General features: G+C 37.2%; 1 protein-coding gene across 2 annotated transcripts in view; it reads right to left on the bottom strand.

Annotated features, from left to right (window-relative positions):
* Positions 1–20,504, bottom strand: part of CRPPA (CDP-L-ribitol pyrophosphorylase A) — a 129,933-nt gene that overhangs the window by 22,315 nt on the left and 87,114 nt on the right. The window contains exon 10 of one of the 2 annotated variants that reach the window (XM_075082953.1): positions 12,204–12,306. The exons of the other annotated variant lie outside the window; for it this stretch is intronic. Within the exon in view, the coding sequence (XP_074939054.1) occupies positions 12,235–12,306 (72 nt within the window). The 3' untranslated portion in view covers positions 12,204–12,234. The remainder of the gene's footprint in view (positions 1–12,203; positions 12,307–20,504) is intronic. 2 annotated transcript variants of the gene reach the window in all.

Raw genomic sequence — 20,504 nt, forward strand, 5'->3', positions numbered from 1 at the left:
TACAAATCTGTAGTCAACACAGCACTTCCTATTTGCCTACAGTCATTTTCAGATTGCACGCATACGTGCTGGAGGGAAGAAACTCCACTCTCCCTGTGCCATACCTTGGTTCCCCATACTTCAAAGTCTAAATGATTTCTCAGTGACGTTTTTTGAGTACCACTACCCTCCTACACCCACTCTTAAATTGCTTTGTTTTAGAAAGTGCTTTCAGTTTGACCACTCATTCCAGCCAGTTGCTGCTATTTTTTTTTTCTAGGAGTATTTTCCCCAAAGGTCCAGAAAAATTTTAAAGCAAGTAAGTGCCTTTTTAAGCAAGCCTACTGTTCCTTCCAGTATAGTATTGCTAAGATATATCTTCTTACTTAATGTTGTATATGTGTATACATATGATTCCACTCACCCACAGATTACTGAGACTACTGATCAATATCAGTATAAAAAATATACTGTACAAATATTTAAGACAAAACATGTCTGTATACGGACTATAATGTGGAGTAAAGTCCAAGTATCAAATTCTTGATTTCTTGGATATAAAACCACATCCAATGTTAATAAATGTATTGATCACAGTTTTGTAAATGCACACATATTTATAAAAACGGATGCCTTAAGCAAATTGCTTAAACTAATACACTTTTTTCTCCTTCATTGAAAAAACCTGCTGAGTGTAAGACTAAAATCTGTACAGAATCCTCCTCTTCGTTTTGTAGCATCAATGCTTTTGAGCAATTGAAATATGAGAGTATATTTACCATAGCAACAAATTAATCTTTAGATGCAAGTAACCATGTGAGGAAGCCCATCACCCATCAGAGAAGAGGCTTTCCTTCTTGGTAATAATTATGGAAAGAACCCATCTATTGATTTTTCTGTGAATTCGTATGCTGTTTCAAATTGTAAACCTGCATGCTCTAACATGTTCAGATGGTGGGATGAGAACAGACACTTCTCTCTTTTACCATACCTTCTTGGGGATTTTCACTCTCTAATTTTGATCGTGGAATTTGTTTTAAAAGCACCTTTTAAAAAGTGCTCTGAGCAGCAGTCTCAAAACAACAGCACATGCAACATTCAACTTGAATGGTAAAGTTAATGTAGCTACTGACACGCTTCTGTTACAGCCCTGCCCGTGGAGTGCAGTCCCCATCATCATGAGGTTTCAGCAAAACTCTGACATGATAGACAGAAACGAAGCTTAAAGGGCACTTATGGAGATGTTTTTTAACAAACATCTGATAGAGCACATTACTAACAGATGAAGCTTATAAACATTCAGCAAATCAGAAAGTCACAATCACTTGCCTGGTATACATTGTGAGATAGGTATTTAGAACTTAAAAGAAAAGCACATTATGAAGTCTGGGCATTAGAATCGATACACAGACTGTATAATACTGTATGAAACTGCTATGTTAATATCTGTTGGCTTTACCTTTCAATGCATAATTTGATAAAATGCTTTTTTGCTAAGTGCATTCCCATCACTTCCAATTTTAAAACATTATCTATTTAATAACTGAAATACTACTTAGCAATAACAATGCTTATTGTTTCCACATTCTTTTCATCTTCAGTCTATCAAAATAAATTGCCATGAAAAAAACAGATTATGAAGTCTGTTCCTACCAAGAGAAGATCCTTATATACATAAAATTTTTTAACGATGAATTGAACTTCACGAAGCACTTCCCATCACACTTTGCTTTGCGTTCAGCTTTAGGCACACAACACCTTTACCACCTGCAGTGTTGTCCTTGTAACTACACTAGCAAGCTCAATCCCAGATATCCTTTAGGCAACTCAGGTCTGTGTAGGCTGCTTGTCTTACTGTAAAAGTATGTGAACAGCGCTGAAACAGAGCCACCAGCTCCACTTTGGATCATGCTGCTCTTGGGTCACTGCAGAATGGCTCAGGTTGCCACACATACTCAGTGGAGAGTGCTTCCTGCACTTCGGGATATGTCAGGAAGTATTTCTAATTATCAATAGTTGAACAATACTACCTGCTCTGGCCAGCCTGCTCACGATATATTCTTTTGACAAGGGACATGAACAAAATAACATCTGGAGGTCTTTTACAGCCCCCATCCCCGTTTTTTATTAAAAAAAAAAAAAAAAAACCCGAAAAAAAAACCCCAACTGTCTGATGATGATTCACTGTTGTAATTTTTCTAGTAACCGGCAACTTTCTGTTGCCAATTATTTAAATAACAAAATCATATATTCACCTGAGGCAATAAAAAGCAATAAAAATAAGAGTTGGCAGTTACTACTTCCATTATAAAAATCTTGATCCAAACAGTTCAACCAATTAGCAAAAGAATACATTAGCTAAAAGGTACACTATGCAAAGTGTTTAATGCTGTTTTCATTGAGATGATATTTGTGTTCAAGTAAAAATAACAAGTAGTGAGAGTGACAGGGACCCATTTTGCAGATCCTGCCATCTGGCACAGGATCCCTTGGAAGAGTCACAGAACAACTGTTTCTGCACCAGATGCTATCAAGGGAGACAGGCTACTTCTGTGAGGGGTATGGAGGGTAAAAGAACAGCCAGATGCAGGTTTCACTGGGTGGGAAGACATCTTCTCCCAAGCACAGCCTCTAGACTAGCAGCATCCAGGCTTTTTAGGCTTCACCTGACAAAATCACCCATTCCAAACTGCCTCTGCTCTGTACCAGTAGCCAGAGGCATAACAGCTGAGTGGAAACTTCTGGGCAGCAGTAAGAAAGTAAGGGAAATAAAGATAACTTAGAATAAGTAATAAAGGTAACACGTAATTCCATTGCTGAATGAAGTAAGGGAAAGGGACCATCTGCTTACAAAAGGGATGCTGCTGCTGCAGTGAAAGTAAGGAAATGATAATTACATGCACTGAGAAGATGAAAGGAGAAGAGAAGGTTGCCTGGCAAGGAAGAAAGGAGGGCAGCTGTTGTAGGGAGGGAGTTGCCTGCTGCCTTCCAGTGCAGGAGGGACAGATAGCTGAAGCCCAGGGACAGGAAGGCTTAGGTTAATATTGTAACCCAAGGAACCCAGGAAAAGAATAGCTCCTGGGATTTCCTAAATTCAGACTTCTTCACCAAGTAGGGCAGCACAGTAAGGGCAGATCAAAACAATGATGCAGTAGCTGCTGAGGACCTTGCAATTACACAATACACATTTTGGGGATTTTACTTCAGACTAGTTCAAATCTGAGCCCCAGATCAAGTGTTCCCACTTCAGCAGTTCAAAGGAAAGCTATCCCATAAGTCTTTGTTTCTAAAGAGCAGATATTTCACCTGGGTACTCTGGGAAGCACTTCATCCTTTTGCCTGTCACACATGATAATGCTAGGTGACAGGGGCAGTGACATGCATATGAGGCTTATACACCTCATATATGGAATCAAGCCTTATACCTGTTTCTCTTCCTGTTTCTGCTCTGTGTATTCTGTCCTTGCTTACACAGAAGTGCCATCAGGAGTTTCCTACCCATTCTGACCTTGCCCCACTACTTTGTCAGGGACCAATACTGAAGGAAATGTGGCCCTACTCCTCCATCCATGGTAGCCTCCATGAGAATACCCCAGATGAACTGACTTCAGACCACATGAAGGCACTTTAGTCTAGGAGGGAATGTCTTCTAGAAGTCTCTAGCATCACTGCTGCTTTGCCTCTAGTCTGACACCACCTGGAGGTGCCAGAACCTCTGGATGAGACTGCATAATCCTGGGAGATGGGATGAAGCACACAGCAGGTGCAGAACTTTTGGATGCAGAGACACAGTCAAAGACTTCTGCCATGATCTGGCATCATGATTTCACCATACTTATAATAAATTTCTGGTGCCTGTAATTGTGTTCAGTTACAGTGGGCTAGCCCAGTGTGGGCAAAGTCATAACATCTCTGAGGGCATTTTGCAAACCATAGCCTTTAAACAGCATATACATAACTCTACATGGAGAATATCCTTTTCTTACATAAAGCAATATGATATGATCAAGTCTTGAAACTGATGACTTTCATATCACATGTGAAATTGGCAGTGAAATTTCTACTGGAGGGACAGTGATCACTGGCATTGAAGTCAATGGCGAAGACTATGAGGTTTTATTGGTCTATGATGGTATGAGCAGAATATTTTCTTGGCAGTGTATTCCATATACAGCAATACATTACAATTCCATGGAGGTTCCCTTCATTATACCAATGTTAAAACCTAACAAAAGAAAAAAAAAAAAAAAAAAGAGGCAAAATACCATTAATATACTTAAAGTTTGTCAACTATGCTAATGTACGACAATGCTAATACCAGCTGATTGTTTTGGAATGACCCACCTGGGGCTCCACCCTCTATTCTGCTCAAGCATGGATATGGCATGAAAACATTTATATGCTGCCAGCCTGAAGCAGCAATGAATATCTAAAAAGCTTCTCCAAGCCCTGTTCTGATGTACCACTGTATAAAACAAGTATTTTTCAGTAAAGATGTCCAGGAAACATCATCTATGATTCTTAAGGCAGAAGCTTCTTTTTCTTGCAAGTTTTGGCAAATCTGCGTATTTATTTTAATGGACTTGGGTTTTATATTTTGACTTTGCAATTTTGAAAAAGTAAATAGCCCTGCCATTGCTTTATTTCACCTTTACAATCTTGCATTAAAATGAAAATGCTGTTAACATTAGTAATAAAGTCTCTATTTTCTTCCAAATAAAGAATTTTGCTTTGCTGATCTCAATTTCTATAGTATTATCAACCATTCCGCAAGCAGAGCAAGTTTCCTCTTTTCAACAGGATATACCAGCATCATTGCAGAACTTGGTTAATTGACACTGAAATTATTTTTCCCTCAGTATCTCAGATAATAATTGGGTCTCCATTGAACATCATCATCAGTCTTAGAGGAATGCTTTTTAACATGCATACACAGTGAAATACAATGAGGAGCCTGGCACAATCATTTTCATAACTGAGTAGCTGTTAGGAATTCCATTTTCTTAAACAAAAGCATAAAGCTGGAGGAAATCTCCACAGTCCTCTAGCCCAAACCCTTGCTCCTGAGCTACCCACAAGAGAGACCGCTGAAAAACCGAGGTACCATTACTATGGCAACATGGACTGTAACACTAACTAAACCCTGCTTCTCACAGCCAGACATGCAGACAGACCCTCCATTCTCCTAGAAGGAACTCCTAGGTTCCAGACTCCTACTTTAAATTCAGCTTTCTTGAATATAATTAACCAAAACCCACATTGTTTATATACAGTCATACATAATAGAATAAGGTACCAAAGTAGTTCTGGAATACTGCTGAATTAATTTTGCGTGCCACAAAGAGAATATATCTTAAACTAACACTGTTCTCTTTGAAGACAATGATTGTGGAATGCCAAAAGGATGGAATAAATCAAAATAATACAAGGTAAAAAAAGAAAAACCTATTCAGCCTAAAAGCTCAGCATGAGGTAGAACCTTTCCTCTATTTCAAGCTTAAGATGAAAAATTCCTCATCACTTTTTTTTTCTTTCAAATCTGATCCTGTGTGTTCACTCCTCCCAGATCTTCTTACAAAAGATGACAAAGACACTAAGATCTGTATCTCCAGATCTGGCCAGACACAGCATTCTCTAGAATGTATTCCCCCACACAGAGCACAGCGTCAGTGGTCCTGTCATCAATAACAGATGAAGAAAAAAGAATATGAATATGCTTATTTCTAAACCTGATAGCTTGTTGATACTTGAAAAGAGATAAATCACTCTATGAGTATCTCATAAATAGCATTCACTTACAATGAAAGCATTAATAATTCCAAAAGTATATATAAAGAACTATGCAGAAGGCTGTTTACCTATCCAGTGTATGGGAAGGAAAAACTAACAGAATGAACAGTTCAAAAACTCTGAGAGGCACAATAAACTTAAAAGCTATAAAACACTGTCGGAGAAAAATGCAGAATCACACTGAGATCTTGTGAACTAAAGCTGTGAATCCATATGCATTCCACCCCTCTGCGGATACTTGCCCCAGGCTACTATACTTCTGAAAGAGAGTGTCTGTGTAGAGATTTACAAATTAACTTCACTTGATTTTCAAAAACTGCTATTCATCATTGCATCGTGTTTTCAATGAGGGCAGTCAAAGAAGCTAAAATGCTTCAGCTGAAGCCACTAAGTATTTGCTAACTTGATACTGATGTCGATTCCAGGGTGGAGAAAAGCCCAGAAATTAAGGATCATGTTAGGCCAATTTCACAAGAATTTTGAAGAGAACACTACTTTCTTTCTGACTTTTAAAACTTCCTTCTGCTACTTGAATTTTTACTACAGTTATTTCTTCCTCTTTGTTTATACTAAAAACATTGCATCCTAGTTTCCTCTCTACTGAAGACGCTGATAGTCTCAGCGGGTGGGAAAGATGGAGTAATTGGAATATAATCCACATCGCTGGTACTTTTATTTATATCTGACAGTTTGAGCAAAAAGAACGGTTTTGCAGTTGCTCCCACTTTACTTTTCAATATGCCACGATGAATAGATACTGTTAACAATGATAAAATATTTTATCCATCTAGAAATAACTATATTTTAGAAAGCGAGACGTTCAATCCATTTAAAAAGTACTATGAATGCACCATGTTTCTTCAAAATAGTCTGCACTTGTAACTCCTGGTAGGCCTTGAGTGTTCCTGCACGCATGAGCATGCGTAGGAATGTCATGTTTCAAAATAAACATTAGAAACTTGGGTAATAAATATATAATTATCATCTGGATAAAATCAGATGCCTAAAATCCTATTGCCTCTGAGTATAATTATAGTAATAAAAGTATTGCTGACTGATGAAGAAATGTACTATTTATGCTGCAGGGATTGCAAATCAACACTTTTTTATACTCAGCCAGTTAAAAAATCCAGTCTGCATTATAAAACTGCATTGGTATATAAAAAAATTCACCTTTGGACTGTAGTGATTAATCCTTCTGGCTTTCTGTATCCTCCTGTATTATCTCTTTCCTATGATTTATATTATTGTCATGATAATAAATTAATCAATTCAAGACAATACTTGGTCTTTACTGGATAAAACATGTTTATATAAAATGCACATTCATTGTCCTAAATCACATCTTTAAGATATCTTTCATATGTAGTAAAACATTGTCTCAGTAGATTAGGGCAAATATTTCCAAACATGTCTACAAAGCACAACCCTCGGAAACCTCCTACCTTATTTTATAATCATATCTTTAATCTTATTTTGCTCACTGTATCCCTGGAGTGACTATTAAAAAGAAGGCCTATTTTACAGTTGCCAAGTGGGGATATATCATCTGAGCTGCAAATTTCAATTTAAATGCTTTAGATCTTCTAGAAAGATTAGAAACGTGAGTACTGTTTTCATCTATATTTATGAAGTACTTATTGAGAGAGTTTCCAAATTCTGTCAGTAGGGGTAGAAGAGCCTTCTCTCATTCAGAGATGATGTGCATATTGCATTGCCTTTCCTGTTCTCAGTGGAAGAGTTGTGGGCAGTGGTCTACATACTAGATCGCTTTTGAGAAAACAGAGAGGAAATATACTGTTCACTATATCCATTTTCTATTTTAAAACACAAAGATTCAGAATTCCAATAATTAAGGTTGCTCTGTGCAGCCTACTTCAAGATACTTTTGCATAAAGCCTTTTAATACTATATGATTACTCACTTTTTTGCCCTACAAGACCCATTGGGAACAGTACTGAAAAATGCTGCAGACTGCTAGGACTGGTAAAGTGATCATGGACCCCACGATCTACTCTACCTGTGCCATAAAAAGTGAAGTTCATTGCTGCTGCCCTGCTCCCAGCCTTTTTTCTTTCCATCTCCTGAAATGTTCACTCCTATCTTGCCTTTTTTCTCCCCTTCCAGTTAAAATATCTCTTCTTGAAACAAAGTGCCCAAGCTGAGGGGGACTGTGAGCACACAAAAATCATTCTACCCCACCTCAACTATTACACATTGTACAACAGCACCGAATGGGCACAATGAGCTGCAAGTGTTCCCTGGGAAAAAAAAAACCAAAAGAAAGCCTGTGGGGGGTCTATTCAAAGGCTTTGTGGAAGTTTTCCCTCACAGCCATAGGGAAAGCTGGAACCCAGAACAATAAACCATGATGAGTGCAGAGGAATGTCTGCAGACTTCAGGGCTGTAGCTTTCACTAGCATCATCAGTGTATGTACAAGAAGGGAATGTTTATATAGCTGCATCACTTGGCTAAATCTGGATTAATGCTTACAGGAAAAGAGGAAAAGATACTCCTGATATTACGTTGACCTTCCCTACCAGGATGAAGCTTATCTTCATCGTTAAAGTGGGAAAGGAGAATTTAAAATAAGATTGAATTCATTTACTGTATCTTCCAATCCCAGCCTAGTTTATGGCTCAGACTGGAAGGAGTCTCCATCAGAACAGACTCTATCAAGGATCCCCATAAGGGGACAGAAGCTAGAAACCTAGGACACTTCTGAGTGACTGCATAGGAGGTGGTGATAATCTGATACATAAAAAAGTATGCCCAATGAATATAAAAGCATGATTTTGCTCACTTTTTGCAAAACAGTGTTAGGACACGCTACGAGTATTTGCTAAGTAAATGAACAAACCACACCACTCAAACCACACTGCATACAGTAAATCTGCTTTAAGAGAACTATACAAATAAGAACATTCCTTTCTTAATTGGAGAGCCATCCTTATGCATAGCCAAGAGTGTTTTTCCTAATCTTACCCAACAAAACCATCCTGTGTTTAAGTGAGAAAGCTTTTGGTCAGTTTTACATTGATCTTGTACGTACCTTAGTTACCAAATAAGGTCAAATCCTGGAGATAACATAAATCTAGACTAAACACAATGTGTAAGGATATCAACTTACTTACAGAGCTTACTAAAGCTTGTAGAAATAATGATCATGCTGCTAGCAATTATAAAATCATAATAACAAAAAGATCCCATTGGACCAATACCATAGGAGTGTACTAGCCAAGACTAATTAACACCAAAGTACCCAGTGATAAAGCTCATGTTATAAATTAGCACACACTGAGCTATTCTGCCCAATGTTCCCATCCCAAGTGCATCTGATCTTTCACATCCCTAATTATTCTGGCAAGTACTATCTTAAACACAGATATCCTGCTTCTAGAAAACACTTCTTACTTGCAGCTCTTGCATATTTACAGCATGTGGGTAGCCACCCCCCACCCCCAGTTTGAGAAGCACTCATACAAGCATTCTGAATAATTCCTTGCACATTTTCCAGTACCTATATCAAGTATGGTATATCGATAGAGAATTTCTGAAAAAACACTGATGATTTCACCAGTGCTACTACTTTTTTTAAGGAAAAACTCTATTTTAAAATAAATTTCCTGTTTCATTTTTTCTGTGAAAAGCTACCTTACATCTGCCCTGTTGTAGCACTTTGATCTGAGGCAAGACCGAACACCATTTTCAAACGGCAACACGAACAAAGATCTTGACTTACGAAATAAGATGTAACTGAACGTTAGTGTGATTTTGGCAGACATCTGGAGGGGGAAAAAAGTTGCTTTTCAATAACAACCCTGAACATTTCTGTATGTCTGTGTGTTTGGAAAGATATTGCTCATGTCCCACTTAACCAAGAATACGGAGGCGGTAATTAGGCACTGAGCCAGTGAGCCTCCGAGCAGTTTCTCTTAATGCTGTAATATCAATTAGTAGAAAATATGCCCTCGCTGTATAGAAGGGGAGAATGGCCTAATTCATACCAGAAAGAATTAGAAGAGGGAAAATATCCAGAGTTAATTACATAACATTTTTTTCCAAGCAGTGAAAAGCTGAAATAGATGGGTACACAAAACAAACACTCGTTTCAGATGGGCTGTATCAAGTCACCTATACAAGATGAATAAAGGTACTAAAACCAACACAGAAGGAAGGCAAAGACTGTAATATTCACTTAATGGAATAATCTTGCATGTAGAGTAGAAGAGGCTGGATGATCTTTCTTCTGTCTCTAATTTCTAACTTTCAAAGTATGAGGAAAAAGAAACATCATAGCCACTCATTTTGCTCAGCACTGAACATTCAAATTAATCTCCTTTGGGAATAGACTGGTTTCAAGCTCTTACAGACAGTTACAAGGAGATGTTGGCACATGAAAACATACCTATTCTTCCACTAGACGTACAAGCCCTGTTTAACAACAAAAGCATCACTACAGCTGACAGAACTACTAACTTGCATGCCTTCGCTATTGCTGTGTCTGACACACAACCTGACTATGAAAAGCTCTATTAGAATAATTAGAAACTTTCAGCAGCTACTTCCTTACGCCACTTAATTTTATCCCCACTCTCATTCTTGGGGTGAACTATTTCAGCAAAGATATTATATTGTTTAGGAAAATGAATTTATCCAAGTGATAGAGAGCCATGTTTTTCCAATTCAAGCCTGCAAAAGTGGGGTGGCAAGGTATCTTGTAGCAAAACTTTGACCAGTCAGAGAGAGATGGAATTAAGGAAAATTAAGAAATCATCTGAGTTCACTGGGCCAATTGTTCAGTAAGCTCCAGAAAAGCCATAATTAACACTTTTTCCATGATTCTAGGAGGTGAAATGCAATTTTCTCAACTATGGGGAGGGCAGGGGGGATCCAAACCACCAAACATCAAGTCACGTAAGCTTTTAGTAGAATGTTAAAAAGCTAGGAGGCTGCACCTACAGACAACTATAATTGTTATCTTTTCAAAATTTTCTATCTTTAGGCAAAATTTATACAAAAGTTGCAAAACTACTATGACATTTGCTTTCTCTTCCTGTGACAGGTCAGTAGGAGTTACTAGTAAGTCAATCAGCAAAATCTTACATCAACTGGATATAATAAATGCAGGGTTAGCTGTTACTTAGTAACAAAGGTAACTACTTAAGATTGGTTTTGGAGTAAACTTGAGTAAGTGGAATTTTGACGTACAAACAAACGTGTTTAATGGAACTTCAGAAGCTCCCAAAGAGTGCAGTAAATCACCCAAAACATTTTGAAGCTTTATAAACAAAACAGACTCACCTACCCTCCAAAAGATTTAGAAACAGGAAATGCAGAAGACATTTTAAATTAGTCCACAAAAAATTAACTCTGCATGCTATTTCTTCTAGAGAAATCCTAGTTAAAATTATTTCCGTAGGAAGAATGTAGAGGGCATAGAAGCAGTACCACCACTTTCAATATCACTTTTAAACAAGGATTTGCCGTGACTTTATGAGAATGGGCTTAAAATTTACTCTTGAGCTACACTGTATCATGAGACACATCAGCGCACACTACCTTTAAAACACCTGAGTCGGATACATAATGCACTGAAAAAATTCTTTAAATCAGGCACATATCTAGTACCAAGCAGAGATTGCTGTTCAGAAGCACGTTTTCACCCATGAACCCTTAGTAACAATTTAGCAGTTTAGTCCTATTGCAGAAATGTTAGTTTTAAAGCAGTTCTAAAGCTGCTGAGGGTTTATTCTCAGTTCAAAACTAAGCAGGTATTAGTTACAAACTGCAACTCTCTGAGCATATTAATTTGTCAAAAAGCAATTACTCTCACTGAAACTTCAACTTCGCCAACTAAAAGCAAAGAGCTTCTAAACTGCCCGTCTATCACAGTACTAGAGTATCATCAACTGATCAGCTTCTTTTATGCACGCAGCGGGTAGCATGGTTTCTGTCAGATCAAACCTGTCTGACCAGAGACTTATCTTAGGAGCAGCCCACAGACTTACGCAGGTCTCCCATGATGACCGATCTAAAACCACACTCTGTTTAGAGTTTCATTTCCTTCACCCTCTCCTGTGAGATCAAACGCCTGTACACAAATTTACTAGATTATATGTATAGCATTAATAACCTGCCTTACCTACCTTTGTGTTCCTGAAAATGTGTATGGGATGAAGTATTGGCTGGTACACCAAGCTTCTCCTAAAGATGCATTTGCAGGACAGCATAACAAGACGAACAAGCAGTCTGAGACAAAACATGTCCTAAAATCCTTTCCTATCCTGAATTATCTCCCCTTTAAGACCCCATTCCTTAATGGGATTCTAATAATATCAAGGTTTTTTTCTTTCCTGATGGATAATATAATGTTTATATGTTTTCAGCATAAAACATTTTATCTAGAACAAACATAGTATGCTCTGCTTACATAACTGGAAGATATTCTGAATTTAAACTTTTCACTGGAGACCGTTTCCATTCAAATATGCAGATAACCAGGATCCTCCATACCAACCACTGTTGAACAGGTTCTGAAAAATCAAATTCAGCAAGGTTTATTTGCTGAATGTATGCATTGTATGCATTTGTATGCATTTATTTGAACCTCAATATTCCAATCTCTTTGTAGGAATGTAATTTTAGGCTGTAATCATTTCAGTATTTTAATTATTCTTCAGGAAACAAAATAACAGCCACGTTCCGGTCTAACACAAGCATCTGAAGCATTTTATGGATGGTTTTAAAAATCCAAGAAATAAATGCAAACTCTGAAACATCAATACATTTGCTTCAGTTTTTCTTTTGCCCAAACACAAAGTACAAGGGCAGACTCCTCAGCTGCTGCCACTACTTTTAGAAACAGAATTCAGGATGTTTCATCTCTGCTCTGAGTATCGTGTTTTGCTCAGTTGTCCCACACCTTACATAATAAGGACTTAAAACTCCAAAAGTTATGTCACTATGTAACATATACCTCTAGTAAAGGAGGAGGGAAAATGTTTTAATTAAAATTTCTTATCTGCAGAAGGAGGAAAAGGTGCACATGACCAGGGGTCAGCACAAGAAATAGAGCTTCACCCTGACCCAACAGGTCAAATTACTTGAAAAAAGTAATTTACCTTTTACTGAAAGAACTAACACCCTGTCTTTCTCCAACAGCAGAATCAAAAGAAGGAGGAAGGTTATTCTCAACTTCAGAGGAAAAGGCACATGCTGTCCCTTTGACAACACCAACAATTTTGGCTCATAAACTCCATGAGCTCATAATGTCTGTTACACCATATTCCACAGACTAATCTTTGTGCCTTGAACATTACAAGCACAGAGCATGCTTTGAGGACAAAAATCACAAGCTGAACTATGGAACTGGTATCTGATCTAGTCAAAGGAAAGCTCTGAAGCCATTTTACCTCATTTTGGGTAACGAAAGATCTCACAGGACAGGGAGAAGCTTCTAAACTTGCACAGCTCAGGAAGTGAGTGGACATTAAAGTTTGTATGTAGTCAGGCTTACAAAGCATACTTCATTTTAGTGCTGTCGTTTAAGTGGAGATCATAGATATCTCTGTTTCTCAGATGTTTTGCTAAAAATTTTCCCTACAAAATTCAACACCTGGTCTAATAAATTTAAGCACAGAACACTGGTATTAATTACACAAGTGAAAGATACTTGAGCACATATCTGCATAAGAATGGAAAAACTGAGTCAGGAAAAAAGTTGAAGGCAGAGGATCTGCCAAAAATGAGCAGTCATGCTGCTGCCAGTACCACACAGGTTGAATCAAACTCAAATGTAAACAATCCCATTTTTTAAAAGATGCTGCTTGGTGGAAACTTCAGAGATCAAAACAGTTATAAATCAGGCAGATTCATTTAAGTACGTTGTGAAGTAATAGGCTCTGCCTCTCAATAGAAAGTATGACTTTTCTGAGCTGGTGGAAAATTACACTCTAAGGCTTGGAATACAGTTAAAATATTATTTAGGAGGATGAATAAAAATTGGCTTAGGAAAACAACAGCTCAAAGAACGTTTTAAAATCAAATATAATTAGTTCAGACTGTGAATGCTGGAAATTCTATAATAGTGACATTTTCCACCTTTTTTTAATCCAAGAATAGGATAGGAAAATAACTTTCAGAAATTACTTCACAACAAAATTCAGATGAAAATCACTACCCATGGAGGTTTCCTATGATCTACATGCCTTTCACTGAACGACAGTATTTTTTAAATAAAATATAAAGTAGTATCTCATTCTACCTCTGTTAATCCTGAATTCATGCATTTCATGTCTGAAGAGAATTTTCACAGTAGAGTTTAATCTAACTTCAAATGCTATGCATCTCACACTGTCTTGAGATATGAACATATCTTCATACCCAGATGTTCCAAAATGTATTTAGATGAAAGCCAGCAGAAATGTTTAGAGACTTAACATTAGCAAGACGAAGTTGCCACAAGATCTCCTCCTGTTATCTCTAAATGTTAAAAAGTAAAGAGCTTTCAGCAATCAGAAGCAAGCAGCAGAATGCACTCAGAAATTGTTTGGCCTTATCCTTGGTGAAGAGAAACAGCATGTATTTATCGGCTGTAAGGGAATTTGCTTGCTTGTCTCTTGCTTGGTGGTTGGATGGATTAGATGCTGCTTGCAGCAAGGTCTGTGAGCTGCTTGGTGCAAATATGTGTAAGCTATGCTGAAGGAACAAGGGCATACTTGCACCTTTGCACGTAGTAACTGAGCAAATAACATGAGGCAAATGGCTAGATGAGAAACCATGGATGACAAGGGCACGAGAGCATCCGGGGAGCTGTTCATAGGCATCAGAGAAGCTTGCATGAGAGTGTTCCTTTGTCATCTCTCTATAAGACAGAGATATGCATGAGATGAAAACAATACTCACATAGCAAAAAGAAACACACATTGAAGCTGAAAGATAGTCAATACAGGAGATACGTTGTGCTAGAAATCTCAGAAGGGAAGACTGAGCTAGGACATGAGGTTGTGGCTGAAGAAAGAAGAAAAAAGCCTGTCTAGACAAGACGAACTTTGCAGACATCTGCTAAATAACAAACCCATGGTGACGGGCCACAAAAGGAGCAGGAAGATCCACAGAAGCACGGGACAACAAAGACAAAGCAGAGAAAGAAAAAGGGTAATACGACAGAAACAGAACTGAAGGATAGGTTTCATGTCCCAGTAAACAGAAATTAAATAGGTCAAAATATAAGAAATCTTGCAACAAGAATCAGGTAGTGCAGCTAGACCTACATGAAGAATGAAGATCCTGGCTTCTGAAAGAGCCAGGATCAAAAGCCACGAAAGAGGAGGGTGACGTTGCAGACTGAGGGAGAAAACAGACAGAACAAATTGCAGATGAGGGAGTGGGGAAGTGAGAGTAAGGAAATCAGACTGACACAAGAAGAAACAATGTTTTGTATTATATTTTGAATTTAGAATACAGATCTGTCACTGAGTGGATCAAAGCTAAGGAAGAGAGCCTGGATTACATATACTGAATATAAAATGCCAAAAGGACAGAAATGGAAACTACATAATGAAAAACTGAGGAAACTTGTTAAAAAGAAGGTAAATGAGCAGCTAAGAGAATTAAGTCCTCACAGGAAATATGGAAGCTACTAAGTGTGACCATATTGAAAGCACAAAACCAATGGATGCTGCCTGGGGAGGGGAAGGCTCAAGTAAAGGCAGAAAGAGGGTGGTATAGTTAAACAGCAGGATAAGAGAGGTTGTAAGAACAAGAAGGCATCCTTTAAAAAGATGCAGACATGCCCAAATAGAAAAAATAGAGAGAATCATAAATTTTGGCAGAGTAAATATAAAAACACAGTAAGGCGAACAAACGAAAAAGATTTTGAAGAGAACTAGCAAAAAGAATCAAAACCAATAATAAATCTTTCTTCATACACATCAGAAGCAGGAAGTCTGCCAAAGAGTCTGTAGGGCCAACTGATGATCAACGTGTACAGTGAGCACTCAGGAAAGACTCTACTACTGAATGGAAACTAAATTAATTCTCTGAATTGGTGTCGTGGAAATTCACATGCGGGATCTCCTCTTTGTTAACAGCCAAATAACCTGTAAAACTGCAGTTAACTGCAGAAGAGGTATGAAAGAAATTAAGGAGAAGAATGTAACAAATCCTCAGGACTATATGGCACGTACCCAACAGTTCTGAAGCTCAGCTCCTAACGGTGCTGCATAATCTCTAGTTTAAAAATGACCTTATTGGCACAATTGAGTGGTAGTAATTGCCAATTTAAAACAAGAAAAATCTGGGAAGATACAGAGAACTTGAGAATAGAAAGCTTTAAGCCTGTATCAAGCAATTTAACAAAAAATGAAATACTGGATAGTAATAGCAGACAGCAAGTTAAAGATGATAGTAGAGTAGGGTGTCTTTCTTTTGAAGTTTTACTTTGCAATCTTACTGGATTTCTTCAAAGGAGTGGGTGACAGTGATTGAATTTACTGGGATTTCCAAGATTTTCAACAAAATTCCTTGCCAAAGGTTCTTAAGAAAACGAAGGGGCCATGACATAAGAAAGAAGTCCTGACATGGATAAATACTTGCTCAAAAGACAGAGCAGAGAGAGCAGGAGTAAACAGTCAGTTCTCAGAACAGAATCCACATAGTTCAGGTGGGAACAGTTATAGGATCTATGTTGTTCCACACATTCATAAACAAACCAGAAAAACAAGTAAGCAATGAGTTTGCTTATGATCTGATCCATTATGGCCACCTTTGATGGTAATATATTGTAGCATAATAAAGACCACCCCAACAAAGAAACCCAAGCTGGGATATATCAGGACAGGTAATTCCAGATGAGATGGATAAGTGATATAGTTGTACAAATCTCAGAGAGGTTCAAGGGCACAAAGGAGCTACTAGGACAGACAGAATATCACACAAAGGGAAGATGGAAGAGCTTGAATTCTTTGCTTTATAAAAATAATTCTGAGAATGATATGACTGCACTGTGAATGCAGAAAGAGATAAAACACAACTGGTCTTCCAGAAAGAATGAGGGATGCAGAAAAAACTAACTCATTTGGAGGAGCACTTGACTGGCTAATGAAAAGAATGCAAGACTGGGAAGCAGGGGATTCAAGTCAGTGTCAGATACCCTCTTACAATTCTGTTTTCTTAATGCTATAGCTTTAGCAATTTTTAACTGCATTTTTGAATGTAAAGAAAGGTTATATGAGTTTTGTTAGTTGTATTAAAAGAAGCATTCTTAACTAGTTGCAGAAATAATGACGTGTGAAAAGGAAAGCTCTCACTCATCCTAGGTAAGGATGCATCATATTTTACTCAAAGAAAAATCCTACTGCAGTCAAGGAACACAGCTCTAATATAGCAAAAGAAAGAAAATGAAGGCTGGATTAATTCACCTTTCTTAAACCCAGAATGAAAAGGAGAAGCAATCTCATTCAAATTCTAATATCAAAAGACATTAGAAAATGCATGGTGGGAAAGATCTAGAGTAGCAAAAGCAGGTTAATAATTTCCTATTCTTTCTATCAGTTATGTTGAGAAAACAAACTTTATTTTAAATAAACTACAGTAAGTTATTAATTTTCTGATACGTTCAATCCAAAATGTCTGTTATGTTTTATTTCTATCTTCCCAAATAATTTTTTAAAGTTCATTGGGACCTGAAGGCTGTGCACAGGCTAGGGAGTAAAGTGCATTTTTCATTTTTGACATTATAGGGCTTTTGCCATAAAGTGTAATATCACATATTATTTTTACATAATTTAGCACAGGGTATGTTCCATATGGATGACTTCCATATGAACAATCTGATAGAAGCAACAAATAAGATTTGGAGGTTAGTATCTCAAATCTGTACTGAAACTCCAAGCAGTGCTTCTAACCCTTGTAAAGATATCCCCCAAAGTCAGCCTGGGGCTGGATCACTTGATTCCTGCTTGTAAATAGCAGAAGAGGCGTGAAAGTGGAAATTAATACTTAAATACTAGATTTCAAGGCCATTGCTCCTGCTGCACAAATTTTAGGAGCTACCATACCATGAGGACTGCAGCAAAAGCCACAGAATGGTTTCAGTTCCTAACACCGTACACCTTGATGAGGATTTCTTTTTGTGTTTAAATGGCTGAAGAACTTAATAAATTTTCCTGGTCAAATACAGTGATGAAAATGTTCTACAAACTGAAGAAGTTTGAAGGGGTTTGAAGAACTGAAGAAGGTTGAAGGAGGAATTTAAATGGCACAGTAAAAAAAAGAAATTAAACCACAACTGATATTATCATTTGAGACAAGTAAATTAATGGAGTAGAAATTACTGCTCTTTGCCTGTAGAAACCCTAAATTCCATAGAAATGTTACACATCTTTGCCATATGATTAAACACAAAACCTGTACAGCAACAGAGAACACATCTTTTTGAGAAGTCTGATCAACATCTATACTACCAGCCAAGCTAGCACTGACTCTAAAAACCCTATTTCCAGAGTTGTTGAATACCTCTGCTCTAAACCTAAACTTTACATTGAAACTGGAAAGAGTTATCTGAAAAATTTCAGCCGTATTTTTTTGCTAAAAAAGTGCATCCAAAATACAAAAGGTCATCACAAAACAAACACAGCAGCAAGCTGGTAACATTTTCAAAGTGCTTCTTAAGCACATGTAACAATTTCAGTAAGCTTCCTTTTTATTATTATTTTATGTATTCAGAGCTAAGCCAGAAAAAACAGATGTACTCTGTATTATAGGTGAGTATTTCGGTTACCTGCAAAATGATGCCTCTGGGGGATAGTATGGAACCATGGTGAGAAGACTAGTTTTTGATGCCCAGCTTAGAGATTAAGAGTATAAGCATTGCTTTAAATTGAGAATTGCAGCACTAACAATTCAAAAGTGCAACTGTCCATAAACAGGTACAATGGACTTCACAGGTTTCTGTTAGGCAAGGTAGCAATGGATAAAAGAAGTTAAAAGCAGCTTGCAAACACAATTTAGTGTCAAAATCTTTTAATCTTAAATGTTTATATGTCTCCACTAAGAGACAGGCAGTCAACATCAAAGCTTTCATAAGACAGAAAAAAGAAGTCAGAATATCTCATACTAAAAGATTTGAAGATGAAACTCAGATGTGATGCTCATAGTATGTTTTTGCAAATGGCTCCAATTCAGTGTTTATTTCCTATCACATTGAAGTACCTAGCATAATTAATACATACACACTTTTGTAAGTTGCTATATTGTAATTACATATTTTCCTTTCCTCTAGAGAGCTTGGCATTTTACCTTTTGAATGTGCTTGTTCCCCAAAATTCCACTCCATACTAGTTATTTTAGAGTAATATATTTTATACAATTAAAATATCCACAAAAGAAACAACTAGAAACCTTTATTGACTAACATTGCCAGAATTGGCCACAAAAGCAAGAAAGTTCAAAGACCATTTTAGGAAGACATGACCTTCAAGATAAGTCTACATGCCTTAATCACTTTGGCTGACAAGGTGATGGGAGAACCCTGATTTCTCCAACTATAAGTTCAATAGCTGAGATAAGTCTAAAAAGGTCATGTGTAAAAGGCATAAAACATTAATGTCATCATTTTCTGTGCAGCTTGTTGAACTCCTAGAAGCTGTAATAGGAGACAGAAATTGAGCAACTTTCTGACCTGTCTCTGATAAAAACCTATACAGATATTTAATGAAAACTCAAAAGATAACCAATTATTTTTCTGGAAAGCTCATCTTCCAGACTGGGAATTTGGCACTGCACTGCAAAGTTAGTTTGTGGAAATGCTTCATTTGAGTGCCTTTATAAAAAAGGTGCACAGTTGTAATAAATCCACTAATTTATTAATCCTCCTGTTCTGGCTAGGAGAGGAGGAAGACTTGAGGGGAAACAAAGAAAGGGAATGGAGAAAGAACAACAGAGAAAGATGGCAAGAGAAAATAAGCAAGCAAACATTAGAGCGTGTATGCATGCGGTAGATGCACTAAAACCCTGAAAAAAAAGAATAACAATGACAATTTGTTGATCAATATGATGCAGTGTCATACTTCAGGATATCTACTAAAATCAGGTGCAGTATAGACAAGCAGCTATCCTTCCCGCAACATTATGCACCAGAGCATTTCAAGCAAAAGTGAGATTCCTAGGTTTTGTGTTCCATTATTTAACACTCAAATGTTTATGACCTTTCCTGACTCAAAGCCCAAAGCTTAACCAGCATTTTGGTAAACTTGGAATTAATATATTTCTTAACTAATGTTCCAGAGACATGATGTTTATTAATTTCTTGACATGCTTTGAATGGTGCAAAACAGATACAGAAGGCTGGTTTGGTCAAATAGATTTCAGTTCAAAATAAAAAGCCACCTAGCTGGTTTATTATTTCTGTATATATTATGGAGCAGAAAAAAATATTCATACATAAAAGTATTTCTTTGAAACTACTCAGCTTTCTGACTTTCAAACATTAAATTTAGAACTGATTTTCTGTAGTTAAGCAATATAAATATTTCATTGACAGAAATCTTAAGAGAACTCTCCAACAACTTTGATGCTAACATGTAAAAATTAGAAATACGTTGTGCTAACAGGCAGTTGTTACAAACAGTATGACTAAATCTGTACTTAAAAACTGTGCTATTTTCAGAAGTTCCTGTAAATGTGCTTTCATGTGAGCAAGTCTGACAGACAAAAAGTTCTGATGATCAAA

The sequence above is a fragment of the Phalacrocorax aristotelis genome, chromosome 2 (assembly GCF_949628215.1).
Source record: "Phalacrocorax aristotelis chromosome 2, bGulAri2.1, whole genome shotgun sequence".
NCBI classification, from domain to species: Eukaryota; Metazoa; Chordata; class Aves; order Suliformes; family Phalacrocoracidae; genus Phalacrocorax; species Phalacrocorax aristotelis.